Here is a 17228-nt window from a genome sequence, read left to right as displayed (position 1 = left end):
TGATGGGTTTCTTGGTAAAGGGTACCACAATTATCAGAATAAAGTAGAAATTGTGGAAGGCCATCAAAACTGACCTCAGGGGCAAGACAGCTCCCATGTTGCCCGGATGGAGACCCAACTTACGTCCACTCAAGTCCACTGTAAATATATCTTTTTTTTTTTTTTTTTTACTAAAAATAAAACATTACAATTCATATAATAAAATAATGTTTTCCAAAAATATGAACACCTTCACAATACATATAGACATATTAAACACACACACAGTTCTATGAGTATCATCAGCAATGTGATATGGATACACTTCCGATGATGTCATATTTTAAATTATTTGTTTTGATGTTTCCAAATTTTCCCATTGATCTTTCCATACTCATTAAAGTATCAGTTGTTTGTTTCTTTTAGCCTTTTTCCCTGATATTGACCCAAAGTATAAGAAAGGTTTGTTTTCCCTGCAAAAGACAGGACATCTGATATTCAGGGTGTACAGATTTACCAACTTCTACCCAAGAGAATCAGAGCTTTTTTTCCCGTCACTCACAAAGACCAGTGTCCTGGTCATGCAGCCACAACACAAAAAGCCACACAGGTTGGATGAGATAGCAAACAACAAATGAAACAACTACCAAGCAGCTACATGAATATATAATATTTTTTTATTGCAGTCATGCTGCAAAAAATAGAATAGTCATTTTGTATTTTTTTGTTCTTATTTAGACCAGCATTTGAACCCTTTACCAGTAAGTTGTATATTCATTCATTCAGTTTCTATGCCGCTTATACTTATTAGGGTTGCAGGGGAACGCTGGAGCTTCATTCATTCATTCATTCATTTTCTACCGCTTTTTCCTCATGAGGGTTGCGGGGGTGCTGGAGCCTATCCCAGCTGTCTTTGGGCGAGAGGCGGGGTACACCCTGAACTGGTGGCCAGCCAATCACAGGGCACATATAGACAAACAACCATTCACACTCACATTCATACCTATGGACAATTTGGAGTCGCCAATTAACCTAGCATGTTTTTTTTTTGGAATGTGGGAGGAAACCGGAGTACCCGGAGAAAACCCACGCATGCACGGGGAGAACATGCAAACTCCACACAGAGATGGCCGAGGGCGGGGACCGAACCCTGGTCTCCTAGCTGTGAGGTCTGCGCACTAACCACCAGACCGCCGTGCCGCCCCATTTAAATTTTGATATTAAAAAAAATGTTTTTGAAAAAGATTCTTATATTTGGGTCAATATGGTAATCATGCATCCTTACGTCAATCTGAGAAAAACAAAACAACATATACATCAAAACAATCATAAATAAATGTGTACTACAGGCAAGTAAAATATAGCTGAACATATGTATTTTCTCTTATGTACATTAGATCAAGCAAAACCAGAATCAGAAAATGTTGGGAAAGTACGTATATTATTCACTTTGACTTGTTTTTATTGCACACAAGACGTTTTATGTTTGGTCTGATTAAAAGGAAAACATACCAAGAGTTAACAGAATAGTAAAATTATGGCTATGGAATTTGTATTGTCACACTTTCCCGACTTTCACTGATTTGGGATTGTAATGACTGTAAATTTGCGCACAATATATCACAATATATCACAATATATCACAATATATCACAATATATCAAATACAAAACTATAGCAGCACAAGAGGACTATACATGGTAATGCTGTGATGATGATAAGGTAAAAAAACAGGGCATGTTCAATCTTCAGCTTGACTTGTCTGTGCTAATGGACAGTCCTGTGTGCCGCTAAGCAACAGTGACGCACACTATAAAAACTAAACAAGAGTTTCTCTGTAAGACACTTGATATGTTTTGGCAGAAGAAACACAGCCATTGAACGCCGTGCATAACAGACCTGACATACACATCAGTAGCTTCATCAGTAAACCGCATACAAACTCCATGCTATTTTCTCTCTGAGGAGAGAATATGTCCACAAGGTTGCCTGTTCTGAATTTCCTCTCTGTTTTCTCACCGCTTTCAACATTCGCTTGGAAGACTTGATGAGCCAGTCTAAAGAAAGTTGAGCTTAATCGAGTCAATTCCCCTACAGAATTTGTGTAAACCTTGTGATGGAAGAAAGAGAAATGGGGTCTCGGTTTTAACGGGGATCAGTGAATATCAGTGTAAGAAGGAAGCTGTCTTACTGGAACTGTCCACTGTGTCCTTCCTCAGGCTTGCAGAGAAGCGGCAAACAAATGAGGTCTCATGCAGGATGAAGTTCATAGCGTTGGGTCTTTTTTTTTTTTTTTTAAGGGTGAGTCCCTGTTATCTTCGGCAGGCGTAGGCGTTTATGTTTTTCACAACATAGAATCCAATGGTCATGGGAGGCATGGCTATAGTCCGTCCCGCCCGCAAGGTTTTGGGCTTGAATTCTGGGAATGTCTCATTGTCCAGCATGAACAGCTTTTCACCGTTCAGCTGCACGTGTCTAAAAGGAAGAATAGAAAGAATAGAAAAAATATACATGATTCCTGTTTGACAACCCCCTCTCCAAAAAATGCAAACAAAAGACATGTCCCATGATTCATGTTTGGTATATTATGAGTATATTGGTGGCTGCACGGTGCCCTAGTGGGTAGGATTCAAACATCCGTATCTCTTTATGGAGTTTGCATGTTCTCCAACTTCCTCCCAAATCCCCAAAACAAGCAGGCTAGCTAAATTATCCACATGGTTGTTGACTCCAGCTCACCCATGACCCAAACATGGATCCAAACATGGACATGCTATAGAAAATGGATGGATGGAGTATATCAGTTGTACACTTGGGGGTGCTACTGTTACTAGAGTGAAATCCACTGTAGCTATATTACAAGCATGGACATATTAGATATACTACATACAATTAGATTTACTGCAAATACATAATGTATAGCACAGTGGACTTCAATATATTGACATTGATTCAAAGTACGTATTATTTAACATTCAAATAAATTATATAAAGAGTGTTTAACTGCTATATATCAATATGATCAATAACATGGGACTGGCACTGGTTCAGCACCGAGATCAGGGGTCTCAAACACGCAGCCCGTGGGCCAAATGTGACCCGCAGGACACTAGTTTGAGGCCCCCGCCTTGATATGAAAGTTTAATGTTAGTGCGGCCCACGCAAGTTTGATATGGATGCTGTATGGTATCATGTACCCAGTAAAAATTATTACGTTTGATTAATGTTCATGTTAAAGGTTAAATAACTGTTAATAGTTATCCTCCCTATCCGTGTGGAAGTGGTACGTTTTTGGTAATTTAAGTTTAAAGGAAATAACTTGAAGGCTACCGTTTAGGTCGCTAGCTCTCTAGTTTGCGAGTTAGCATGTGTCTCAAGACCCTGCAGTTGCACAATATGTTGTAAATAAAAAGAGTATAAATGTGACTATAGTCGTGTTTTGTCATGTCTACAGGGCTCTAATAATGCTTTGTTCATTTTAATGTGAAAAAAATAATTTGTCTACCCACCAACTATATGTGGTTTCTTAAGTTTTTATTATTTACCGTTTTATTTTTATTATTATATTTATTTATTTAATACTGATTGATTGATTTTCTTTATTCTTGATTTGTTTATTTATTTTTCATCTTATTTTGTGTAGAAAAATAAAAAGTAAGATATATGAGAACAGTGGATTGTTTTATCAGAGCTTTTCTTGTAGAAAATCGAAACCAAGGCAAAGTTTATTAATTTTTCTGTTTTTAATAAATGCTCTGGTTTGTGTTCGCAAAAAGTGACGTATAATACATTGTTGAAAAATGCTGCTTTTTCATTAATTTAAAAAGCCAGCACTTCAAGAAATGCTGCAAACGTTAGACAGACAGACTGAATTGAAATATAGTATGTCACAAACGGCAATTCCACAACTTTACAGTGAAATATGACGTATTAAAGAAAATAATATTGTTCAAGATCAGTTTGTTGGACATTAAACATTTCAAAACCCATGCATTGTTTTGTGAAAAATGTTTGTTTTTCCATGCTTATTTTCCATTCATATTTTTCTTAAAATTAATGTTAAAATCTCATATAATCTTGTGAATCTTATGACACCCTTACTAACAACAACCATTGTAATTTTTTTTTCTTATCAGAGAATCAAAAATTGATTAAAGCATTTTTTCTTCAAAAAAGGTGCACTATATGAGATTACTAAACAGTGATTAACAACACCATCTTTCTAAAAATAAAATAAAAACATATCACTTATCAATACAAAACACTTCATCATGTGATATTATTCTTTACCTTTTGTTATTGAAATTGTAGGTGAAATTAGAGAGAGTAAGCTTTGCATATCTTCACTGTAAGGGGGAAGATAATAACATTGGACTCGGTAAGAAGCAGCTGTGAATCAGTCAATATCAGCCAAAGCTTTGATGCAACATATGGATGTAAAGCACCATTAAAAAATACCACTCGTCAGATAAATTTATAGACATCTGGTATGACTGCATTCTTCATAAAAGTCTCAGTGTGCCCGCTGTCTGTGGTCATAGTCGAAGTACTTCAGGCCTGAAAAAGGCCTGTCGTTAGCTTAAAGCTCTGCTTTATTGCCTTGCCTTGCTGTTCTAACACCTAAAAGATTCTCCATCAGTGCATGGTTATTTAAGGACTAAGCCTGACCCCACATTAGGGTCTGCCATAAGTATCACATGACACACCTGCAAACACTTACAAGCACGCGTGTACACTTTAAGTCCATATGTATAACTAACTGGAGGAAAAAGGCTTACCTTAATTCTTTGTGATTCGTGGATTTCAAAAAATAAAAAACAAATCTACTGTGCAATAAAAATGCATTCTATAAAGCTGCAACAATCAGTAAGTTCAAAGGTGTAAAAGCATAAAGCATTTATTGCAGGAGCTAATGGCAGTTTTTATAGCTAAGTTGGCAGGTAATGTGCAAAGCTGGGCAATGTATTTTGGCATTTGCAGCCGCGAGGTGTTGGAACTTCTAGGTGAAGAAATCACAATTAATTAGCAAATTTAGTTTTTATTGGTACTTTTTACGAGTTAAAGCAATAATAAACACAAAATGAATGGCAAAATTACCACACAATAGCATAAATAAAATAGATCTAAAGTAACCTGGCTTTAATAAAATATTTTGAAACCAGCTGGGATAGGCTCCAGCACCCCCCGCGACCCTCGTGAGGAAAAGCGGGAGAAAATTAATGAATGAATGAATGTTACTTTTTATGAGTTAAAGCAATAATAAACACAAAATGAATGGCAAAATTACCACATAATAGCATGAATAAAATAGATCTAAAGTAACCTGGCTTTATTGAAATATTTTGAAACCAGCTGGGATAGGCTCCAGCACCCCCGCGACCCTTGTGAGGAAAAGTGGTAGAAAATGAATGAATGGATGAATAAATACTGCATTACTATTGAAAATTGTATTACTATTTTAATTTATTTTCCTGTTGTTTCATACAATAAAACCTAATTATTCATAAATGGCAATAATGACAAACATGAATGAAACTCAATGGGCACTTTAGTTTTCATCAAAATAAATGTGTGTGTGTGTGTGGGGTGTGTGTGTGCGTGTACACTAACTTGGCTTTGAGTCCATCGCTACCGAAGGGCTGCAACAGGTATTGATGTACTGTCTTGTTCCTCAACGTCCCCGCCAACTTTATTTTCTTCCGCGATCGATGCAGGTTGATGATGTAAATCGTTATGGAGCCTCTCACGTAGTTGTGACTGGTGCAGTGAAGAAAAAGACATGTTAATTTTACAAATGTTGTTTGTTAAACTACAAATTCCAAATGCAAGGCTAGGGCCACTTGGTAGGGCCACCCATGACAAAGAGCTCCTAGATGAAGAACCAGACAAAGCATAGCTCAAATAGACCGAGATGATGTGTAAGATGATGGACTTGGTTTTCCCTCGCCTGGACATGTGTCACTAGGGTCCCCCACCCGGAGTCAGGCCTAGAGGTGAGGCACAACGTCTGGTGACCAGGCCTGTACCTATGGAAGAAGCAACTTAAATCCGGACCCCTTTGGTGCGAACCTATCTAGGCAGAGCCAGGGTATGCCAGGGGATCTGCTATGGTGGAAGCAGAATCCGGTCTGATGTGGTCCTGCTGGCTTCATTAGGGTCTCTCTGGATCACTTCGCAGCTAAGTGTGATGCAGTCGAGATGAGAATTAGCAACTCCAACTTTGAGTCTATGTTTTTTTTTTCTGGAAAAGGGTGTAGTGTCATCTTTAGATATCTGGGTCAGGGATGAGATCCTGAATCTGCATTGGTCTGTTGTGGTGAAGAAAGAGCTGACCAAAAAGGCCAAGGTCTCAATTTACCAGCCAATCTACATTCCTGCTCTCACCTATGGTCACGGCTCTGGGTAGTGCCTGAAAGACAAGATCGTGGGTACAAGCGGCCAAAATGGACTCTCCATTAGAGATAAGGTGAGAAGGTCTGTCATCCAAGAGAAACTCAGAGGTGAACCGCTGCTCCTTGAGAGGAGCCAGATGACTCGGGCATCTGGTTAGGATGCTTCCAAGAATCCTCCCTGAGGAGGTGTTCACGGCACGTCGGACCAGTACGAGGCCTCAAGGAATACCCATGAGAGCCTCTCGGGACCCGACCTCGGATAAGCAGGAGAAGATGGATGGACAGGTACAAAGAGTCTTTCACAGCGCTATTATCTACTAGAGTGAGAACATCTAGATTAGTCCCATGAGCCCAGTTCTGGTCAGATTTCTAAAATAAGGAAAGTAGTTATGATTAGTTGCTTGGACCATTTGACCCACCGGCCAATTTCGTTAACATACTTCGGCCCACCCGTGTCTTAGAGTTACAGCGCATTTCTGTATAGTCAAAGGTCACGTGTAGGGTGTGAATGTAACAGACAACACTTCTTGGGTTACACAAACAACGTTGGAGTCCCTCTCCTGAGAGACACAACCTGATAGGGGGACTGGCTGAAGGTAAATAACTCAAAGAGACAGATAAGACAAACATGATAAAATCTAATAAGAGCTCGAATATGAAGGCAAAGTCAACACTGCTCTAGTGAATACCACATGTTGGCTTTGGTGTTCTGGGTCAATGCTTTGTGCTTCTCAAAGTTCGTGTCACCTCCATATTGTATTTGTATGCCTACATTGCTTTTCTGATCACAATTCAGCATGTATTTTGTGAACCTTAGGCTATAGTATAAACATAAAGACTGTATGTAAAAACGCTTGAGCCTTGTTTCCAAGATGGCGCAAGAGATAAACCTCTCAGACCTGGCAGAAGATGATGTTCTTCAAACCAGAAACATAAACATGTGTTTGTTGGTGTTTGATGTTGATGCATTGCTGGAAACATGAAAACAGAAGATTAACCACTAAAAGGGGTAAAAGGGTTAGCGAAAGCCAAGTATCTAATCTGCAAATACTTTTCAAGCCGCCAAACTGCCTGAGTATATTTATGCTATGTGCTGTCTAACTACAGTGTAGTCCAGTCACTGAGACTACAAAGGGCTGTCCATTTGCAAGGCTGTGCAAAACCACAAAACGGCAAAAACTAAAGCTAATTGAATTTAATCCGAGAAGCAGTGCATTATACTACGTTGTTATGTACCGTATATTATCACATACGACAGTATTAATTGGCCCTGTACCCTAGAAACCGCCCATGAATGATACGGGAAAAGGCCGAAATGATACTGTGTCAAAGCCCAGTGCAGTGATACTGATAAAATATAGAGTTTAACCATGTCCAGTATCAGCCCCCGTAGCTGTCCACTCAGAGCGCGCTGCTCCGGTATCGTGCCCGTGAAACAACCAATCAGAGAACAGCACACGAGTGCTTCTCCAGTCACCAAAAAACCCAAACTTGATTAATGGAACTTTAATTGTCAGACATTGATAAGATAAGACTGTTGATAAAATATTATTGTTGAAATATTCTGCAATTGTTGTGTTTACACACGGCACGGCGGTCTAGTGGTTAGCACACAGACCTCACAGCTAGGAGATCAGGGTTCAATTCCACCCTCGGCTATCTCTGTGTGGAGTTTGCATGTTCTCCCCGTGCATGCGTGGGTTTTCTCCGGGTACTCCGGTTTCCTCCCACATTCCAAAAAAAAACATGCTAGGTTAATTGGCGACTCCAAATTGTCCATAAGTATGAATGTGAGTGTGAATGGTTGTTTGTCTATACGTATGTGCCCTGTGATTGGCTGGCGACCAGTCCAGGGTGTACCCCGCCTCACGCCCGAAGACAGCTGGGATAGGCTCCAGCACCCCCCGCGACCCTCGTGAGGAAAAGCGGTAGAAAATGAATGAATGTTTACACTGTTTAGATACAGTAAACCTCGGATATATCGGACTCGGATATATCGGAAATTCGCTCACAACGGACAGATAAAAAAGAACCAATTTTTCTGTAATGCATTTCCAATAAAAATTCATTGCATATATCGGATTTTTTATAACGGATTTCGCCTATTTCGGACAAAATCTCCAGTCCCGTTCCAATGCATTTCCATTAAATTTCCCTCGCATATATCGGATGGCCGCATCGTGGCGCTCCGATTCGCCGAACCATGACAGGCCGCTATACGACGTCATTTGCAGCGTTTGCAGCGTTGCCTGCGCGTCCAGGTACATTGGAAACAGAGTCAAGGAAGTGTCTTTTTATAACGGATAAAATCCGATTTACGCATATACCGGATATAAATCCGATATATGCGTAAAACGGACGTTTTCCGGCATACGCATATAACGGATTTCGCTTATATCGGACAAAACCAGTGGGAACAATTGAATCCGATATATCCGAGGTTTACTGTAATACATGTAATAAACTGAACATTTTCTGGAAACAAAATGGTCTTTTGATTAAATAGTACATGATAATAAGCTCATGATTAAATAGTATGTGATAATAAGATCATCACATGGTTTGTCTGGTATCAGGCCTATAAATATGACTCAAGTCTGACTGGTCTTGGTATCATCATACACCTGGTGGCTAGCTGTCAGCACCAACTGAAAACTATTTCAGCTATCTACACACATGTAATCCTACCTCATCAGTAAATTAGTTACTTGGGCCTGTTTACCACCTCTACCATCTTACCTGTGTAGTTTATGAACATTTTTCCAGCATTGTAAGTGAGCCCTATGGGGAGTAAGGCCGTAAATCTAGCTTGGCGCTGACAGCCCCTGGCCTGGGTTAAATGATAACCTTGAACAGGCCATGCTGGTACTCTTTATCTCCTCCCTTGCACAGACTACCTTATTGTCCCACCCCCCTTCAAACGGACCCCTGCAGCCAATCCGAGATGGAATAAAGGCGTACCGCACATTTCAGCAAGTCTTTGACAGCAGAGAGACAGAATCCACACACCTGATAAGTGATACCCGTTTACTTTTATAGGCTCTGTGAATGTACGGGTGTCCACGGCCTTGCCTATTCATGTGAAGCTGAATAAGTCAGCTGTGGACTGTGCTGTTTGTCCTAAAACGCACTGAGCCTCAGGTGTTTGCAGGAGGACACATGGAGTCTGCTTTCAATCTGAATCCTCCTGCAACTTTCCCAAACTGGTTCCAATCTCTTGGAGGAGAAGAGGATCCCTAGCTCTTTTGTATGCCAGCCTCAAAAAATACCAAATCTGTTACGTGTTCTGACTTCCTTGTTTGTTTCTTGTCTCCTCAGATCCGCTGGTCCTGGTTGGAGGTGGAGCGACCCGTACACCTGACTCCTATACTTATTCTGAGTGCTGCCAGCTGTTAGATACTGGATTATTTCACCTCCATGTGCCAATGTGCTGCGTTTATGCAATATACTAAGTTCTATGTGAAGTATTTTCATAATGACTCATATTAACTCTCTAACAGGATCTCAGTGTATAGACTGGTTATATATCTCATCTCGTTTCATATTATCTACATACTGTATTGTATATAACTCTGGGAAAAACTGTTGATTTTTGTTAATACTTGGGTTGTTTATATTGTTTATTTTTCTATATTGTGTATTTTGTACTGCTTAACTGACTCTGTACACTCAAAAAATAAATGTTTAGCCTCAACAAAAAAAACCAACGCAACAATTTCCATTAGTCTTTCTTAGTTATGACAACTTAATTTGAAATTGCTTTGAACCAACAAACAATATTGTATTGCACAAATTAGCTTTTCCTCTTCACTCAAAGCTCATTTTAAGTAATGCTTACTGAATAATTGTTGTCATAGGGACAAGTTTTTAAGTTCGTAACTCAAAGAAATATGTTAAGTCAACTGGCTTAATCATTTTATTCAAAGTAGTTTAATTTATTGTCTACTTAATTATAATAACAATGCACACAGCTTTTTAACTAGCAGTAACTTTACATATATATATATATATATATATATATATATATATATATATACGTATATATGTGTGTGTGTGTATATTATGTTACCAAGCTAATTTTATCAAGTTTATTAAGGCAACTTGAATTTTGTTTTAAGCTTACCCACAATAAAATTTGAGTGTATATGACATGCTAAATTAAGTTCATGTAATAGCCAACATTATTATTTGAACATAACTTAAAAAATAAACTTAGCAACTTGGAAAGTTTATCTAAATCAATTAATTATTTTTTTTTACATTGCATTTATGTATTAAATCAAGTGGTGTCAACAGATACTCTGAATTACTTCTTGCTGCTGTGCAATACAAATTTCCCCAATGAGGGATGAATAAAGGCATATCTTAATCGTAATCTTAATATCTTAACTTGCCTAACTCTTTTTTTTGCTAACCTTTTGTGCGCCCAGTACACACCTGCCTCAACCAGGCTTATTTATGTTTAATGATTAATGGTGAAACCGATTTTCGCCATCACCTTTTGTTAACCCGTGGACATTATTAAAATGTTACCTGCTTATTGCCTCAAACACCCAGACAAAATCATTGTGAATAATGTATGTAGGTGTGTGTGTCTAAAAAACCTACTTGGAGTAGCTGGTGCAGTGGGCGTAAATGCGCAGTTTGTCTCGTATGACTCGTCCCGGTTGGGGCTTCCTTTGCAGTCCGGCAACACGCACTGCTAAAACCTTTGGCCCAACCAGACGCTTGAAGACCAGAGAAAACCAGTAATCCTGCAAAGGTGAGACCAGTACAGATAGATGGATTAGAATTATCATTGTCATATTCAATTGAGAAAATCACTGCAGCGTAACTATTATTCTAAGAAGAATTTATGGGCTAACAAATCAGTCAGGATCAAATAGGTGACTGTTCGAAACTAATTGACCCATGTGATATGTCACATTGCATTGACAAAAACACGCTCAGAACGACCGGTTCAATTATGACACAATATTATGCCATTCCCCGCGGTCATTCATTGCTCTTGTACCACAATGTGTGTTTCTCTCTACGCATAAGACACACTCAACACCTCTCCAAGAGACCCTGAACAACATGTGTTCCTCAGGAAGTTCCCATGCAATCCTGCATATGGCAGCATTTAGGGGCTTATTTTTTCCATGCAGACTTTAACTTAATTTGCTGCTCAGGCATCGAAAAAACCAGAGCACAGTATAGTGTTGGCCACGGGCGGAGAAAGGATGCTTGGATTACTGTACTGTCGGTCCAGAACTGTGTCCTGTGATTAATTGCATGGTGAAGACAAGAGAGAACAGTTGCAAGTCACAGTTTGGGATCTCACACTGTTAACACGTGCTGGATGGTCAGTGTGGTCCTGTTCTAACAATGCAAGATATTGACACAATTTTGACATATTCCAACGTTTGCGGGTGTAAGAATAGTGATAATGTAAAATCCTAATGCAGCTGCCATAATTATTAATATAACTATAACATCAATGTAACATGAATGGATACATGTAATGAATAAAATGACAAGACAACAAAAACAATTGGAGTGTTAGAGTAGTAACATTGTTCAAGTCACAGTTAGAACTAATGCAATGAATAGAAGTGAGGCTTTGAAGGTACGTATAATATACTGCAGTGGTTCGCTGGTATGAGGAGACATAGCATCTTCTGCTGCGGCAACGCTAGAGCCCATTTAAAGTTTGATTGAAAAGTCTCACTATTTTTAAGTACTTGTAATGTATTTCTGAACTATAATTTTTTTACAAGAAATTCTATTGCATGGAGTTTTATTTTAAATTCAATATGTGCTCTGGTGGCTGCACGGCGGTCGAGTGGTTTGCATGCAGGCCTCACAGCTAGGAGACCCGAGTTTAATTCCACCCTCTGCAATCTCTGTGTGGAGTTTGCATGTTCTCCCCGTGCATGCGTGGGTTTTTTCCGGGTACTCCGGTTTCCTCCCACATTCCAAAAACATGCTAGGTTAATTGGCGACTCCAAATTGTCCATAGGTATGAATGTGAGTGTGAATGGTTGTTTGTCTATATGTGCCCTGTGATTGGCTGATGACCAGTCCAGGGTGTACCCCAGCCTCTCGCCCAAAGACAGCTGGGATAGGCTCCAGCACCCCCGCGACCCTCGTGAGGATAAGTGGTAGAAAATGAATGAATGAATGTGCTCCGGCATTGAACTCCGGTTTCTCAAGTTGCCTGGAAACCGCATTAACTGAACTCTTGTGGGATGGAAGACATGACTTGTCATATGTACTATATAGTATAGGTTTAAATTATTATAGTGTTATTTAACTATTAGCAGGAGCACAGAATGTGGAATAAAGACATGAAAATTGATAGCGGTTGTTGGAGAGATGCAAGTCTGCTTCCTGAGTAGCTGTCCTGGAGCAACTAACTAGTCAGGATTGCATCACTTTTGCCTGAAAGACCATAACTATTATTGTGCATGAAGGGATTGGATCTGCGTCTCTGTGTGTGTGTGCATGTGTATTTCATTTAATAAAAATAACAATGAAAAATGTAATGTCCTCTCTTGGAATGAACAAAGTACAATGATAAAAAAGTATGGGTTTAAGTAGCACCACACACAAGATATTTTTGCAGTTCAAAAATGTATCTAAGATAACGATATGTGGGAATTGACAAAGCACCTGTGGATGAAGACGACAGACAGGTGCCGTTTTAAAAATAAGTAAAAGAGAAGGGTGGGATAAGTCTATAAAAACAGAGAAGCGATTGAAGTTATTCTGTGAGCTGGGAAGGGATTCGACATCTACTTTACCTAAAGGGTAAGGAAGGGGCCGGGTCATAAATTTCGTATCCACAGGACAGGTTGGCCCTGCAGTGCATTCTCTCAGCAGGTAGGCGAGTGCAGCCTTCAGGAAAAAAAGCAACTTTAAAAGCATTGTGATCCTAGCGGGGGACCCCCAGTCCAAAATAAATAATGGAGACACAGGAGGAAGAAAAATAAGGTCATTTCAATGTTTATGGTCTTATATATGACGTGAGTCTAAAAATGCCGTATCCAATTCAGTGGCAAAGTGTGTTGTTAATGAGCCTAATAGCAGCAGTTCTTATCGAGTCAAATGTAACATTGTGATTTATTTTTTTATCATTTTACACTTTTACTGCTCAGCTCTATTTCAACTTGTTGGATATATTTTACTTACATGGTTGTATACCAGCATCTCAAGTTGCATTTCTCTCAGCAGCCCGGGTGTGATGCACACAGAGAGGCACACAGTTGCAATGGGGGTTGAGTGAGAGACAGTGACACTGTCCTGAGTTACTAACAAAGGGCTAAGGTTACATGGCATTTCGCCCTTGCGTCTAACCACTCATCACCACTAAACGCCTTTCATCTCAGCTAATAGCTCCCACGGGAAAAAGCAAAGAGGTGCAATCCAGGGGAAGCAGACTGAATATGGGCTCTAACAGAGTCCTGAGTTGTTCTGCTGCGAAGTGGATTCAATTTGCATCCTGTGACTCAACAAACAGCTTGTTAAAATTCACTATTGATATACAACTCAGCTGCATGATGGACTAGTGGTTAGCATGTTGGCCACACTGTCAGGAGATCTGAAAAATCTGGGTTTGAATCACTGTTGGGCATCTTTGTGTAGAGTTTCTCCAGGTCCTTGGTTATTTGGTTATTTGGCGACTGAATGGGTGTTTGGTTATATGTGCCTTGTGATTGGCTAGCAACCAGTCTAGGGTGTAACAGGCAGTTTAGCAGGGATAAGCTCCAGGGTTCAGGCTGCACGGCGGTCGTGTGGTTAGTGCGCAGACCTCACAGCTAGGAGACCCGAGTTCAATCCCACCCTCGGGCATCTCTGGTGGAGTTTGCATGTTCTCCCCGTGCATGCGTGGGTTTTCTCCGGGTACTCCGGTTTCCTCCCACATTCCAAAAACATGCTAGGTTAATTGGTGACTCCAAATTGTCCATAGGTATGAATGTGAGTGTGAATGGTTGTTTGTCTATATGTGCCGTGTGACTGGCTGCCGACCAGTCCAGGGTGTACCCCGCCTCTTTGCCCGAAGACTGCTCGGATAGGCTCCAGCACCCCCTGCAACCCTCGTGAGGATAAGCGGTAGAAAATGAATGAATGAATGAATGAATGAATGAATGAATGAATGAATGAATGAAGCTCCAGGGTTCCCCTGCAACCCTAATAAGTATAAGCGGCATAGAAACTGAATGAATGAATATACAACTTACTGGTAAAGGGTTCAAATGCTGGTCCACAAGATGCGTGTATCCGTAATCAAAGAATGAGTGACGTAAAACTACATCAATTCCCTGAACAGCAGCCATTCCTAGTGTGTTAGCCCACCTGGAATATGAGACAAATAATTATTGACAAGAAACAATACATTTTCTATGTTCAAATCAGTTTGCAAAAAAATATTATTTACAGGAAAACACCAGCATAAGTATCCGATAGATTACTGATTCCTCCTGCCCATGCTGGACCGAGTCCACCCAGCCACAGCTTCTTACCAGGCGTATGTGTGTTCACAACCTGCGGAAAATAATCAATACACATGGGTAAATTAATGAATTAATAATAATTAATAAATAAGCAAAAACTGTAACTAATTATTGTGTTAAAAATGCAAAAAGTCCACATACACATTAAATATCAAAAGTGTCATCAAAAAGTTGTCCAAAAGTAGGTATACACTTTTTAAATGAACTTATGTAATGTAAATAAATTAATCTAAAAAGTGTATACCTACATTTGTGTATATAGAAACGCAGGAGATATATCTTCCCGAGGTGCCTGAGGAAGCTTTACTTCAGCCAAGGACAGTTATCATTGACCAACATGTATCTGAATGGATATAAACATATTAACATACCAATACAAGCAGATAAAGATATGAAAATTTTAAATGTCAATGTATAGTATATTATATCGTACATTTAAAGAGTGTATATAGACATATGAGTACCTTGGCTACTTTAGTGATTTGCTCTCTCAGGGTATCCAACAAACGTGTCTTTAAGAAATCCTCCACCTTTTTCACCCTGCCATCCTGGAAATAACTGAAACACATACAGTCAAATTGTAGAGTCAAAAAATAAACAAAAAATTAAACAAAATACTGCTTTATTTTGATTTTCCATCAAACAGGACATGTATTAAGGCTGTTTATCTGGTGTGTTATAAAAATCCCACTTATGTCATTATTTCTTCATTCCGTCTTAGCTCTACAAATAAATAATTGATATGGGTGTGTCACTTTTGTCAAGGAATTTCAAAGTCTAGCACATTCTAGTCCCCTTAGTGAATATAAAAGGGCTTGGGCCTCCCCTACTCACAGAAAAAAGATTTTTTGGGGCCTGTTTTGTGTTCTTTTCTGCTCAACCCTGCTCACTGTATAGGAAATAAAAATTCAAATAACTTTAAACATAACTGAAGTTCACTTAGCAGGTTTGTTTTCTTTGCTTATTTTTCTCAAGCTGCTGCACCTTCCTTGATTTTTCTGGCACCTTGAAAAACGCCTGTCTTAATTTACACTTAATTTACAGCCAGACGTCAATTTTAATATAATGTAGTAAACATGATCATTATGTTAATCAACAATTCCCATTCTAGAATGAAAGTGAGGCAAATAGAGGTACTAATTGAAGCCTTGTTTCACTAACACGATGTACGTTTTTTGGATGAAGAGTGCACATAAAGTCGACGTATTTACGAGAAAGGCTCAGCATTAATTAAAAAGACAGGATAAGAAACAGCAGCACACCTCTTTGTGAAAAATCGTATAAACATCTGTGGCTTTGTGTAATTTTCTCTATAGCATCGTCTGGGAAACAAAAGCTATTAAAAAAACATTCCAGATGGTCTCAGCTCAGTTGCAACCATTTCGTGCCATTTTTACCTTCTTTTAGTCAAGATTGAACCCAAGAAAATGATGTAGTTCTTAGTCAGAGCGCACATACATCAAATTGACAATGTTAATGAAGCAGGTAGAGAAGAGAAAATGGGTGATTACACTTATAGCGTTCAAGGATTCCAGGCATAGGGAGAAAAAAAAATCGACATACACATGTGGCAACACCGTAGATGCTTTATTCCTGGAGCAACAATTAATTAAATGTGACTTACTGTGTGTTGTGTTCAATAGAAAAATAATTACTATAATGTATATTTAAAAATAACAATATAAATGTTGTAAATAATAAAAATGTACAATAAAAGTGAAAAAAAAACACTATCAACAATTAAAGTGTGTTAAGCAAGCTTTAAAAAGAAACTACAAATGCACATAAGTGAGAAATAATGACCAAGTTCTCATCAGTGCATGCGTGTTTGCGTGTGTAATGTGATCTTATGTCGTCAAAAACAGTTAAAGCAAGAAATAAGCATGTTATTTAAGGTAGAACACTTGTCTTTGCTAAGCGGTGAACCCCTATAGCAGTGTTTTTCAACCTTTTTTGAGCCACGGCACGTTTTTTACGTTGGAAAAATTTTGCGGCACACCAATAACCAACATTATTTGCTTCTTCCAGCTTTTTCCCGATTATGGACTCACCACAGCAGATCCTTTTGATCCGCATACAAATTTAAACAACAATGTTACAAAATGTCACCACTACCTCTCACGTGCATCACTAAGTCTATTAGAGGAACGAGGCAATCAGCTACGTGTTGCCACACGGACGAATATTGCATTGCTCTGCCAGTCTTTACACCAATGACACGCGATAATGACATAATATTTACAGAAAATTATTAATACATGTTAATTAAAAAAAAGTGATATTGAATAATTCCTCATGGCACACCTGACGATTTCTCACGGCACACTTGTGTGCCGCGGCACAGTTGTTGAAAATCACT

The 17228-nt window shown here is 39.1% G+C and overlaps 1 protein-coding gene across 9 annotated transcripts in view; it reads right to left on the bottom strand.

Annotated features, from left to right (window-relative positions):
- Positions 1-235: 235 nt before the first annotated feature.
- Positions 236-17228, bottom strand: part of hpse2 (heparanase 2) — a 60590-nt gene continuing 43597 nt past the window's right edge. For 6 of the 9 annotated variants that reach the window (XM_058058278.1, XM_058058279.1, XM_058058281.1 and 3 more), the window contains 6 exons: positions 15334-15427; positions 14794-14900; positions 14597-14711; positions 10980-11125; positions 5590-5736; positions 236-2454 (listed from right to left, as the gene is read on the bottom strand). In XM_058058278.1, coding sequence (XP_057914261.1) covers positions 2292-2454; positions 5590-5736; positions 10980-11125; positions 14597-14711; positions 14794-14900; positions 15334-15427 — 772 coding nt within the window. In that variant the 3' untranslated portion in view covers positions 236-2291. Of the gene's footprint in view, positions 2455-5589; positions 5737-10979; positions 11126-13159; positions 13254-14596; positions 14712-14793; positions 14901-15333; positions 15428-17228 lie in introns of all 9 variants that reach the window. The other 3 variants (XR_009120355.1, XM_058058283.1, XM_058058284.1) reach the window with 3 other exon arrangements.

This window comes from Doryrhamphus excisus, chromosome 20 (genome assembly GCF_030265055.1).
Source record: "Doryrhamphus excisus isolate RoL2022-K1 chromosome 20, RoL_Dexc_1.0, whole genome shotgun sequence".
NCBI lineage: Eukaryota > Metazoa > Chordata > Actinopteri > Syngnathiformes > Syngnathidae > Doryrhamphus > Doryrhamphus excisus.
This window is presented reverse-complemented; position numbering and strand designations above follow the sequence as displayed.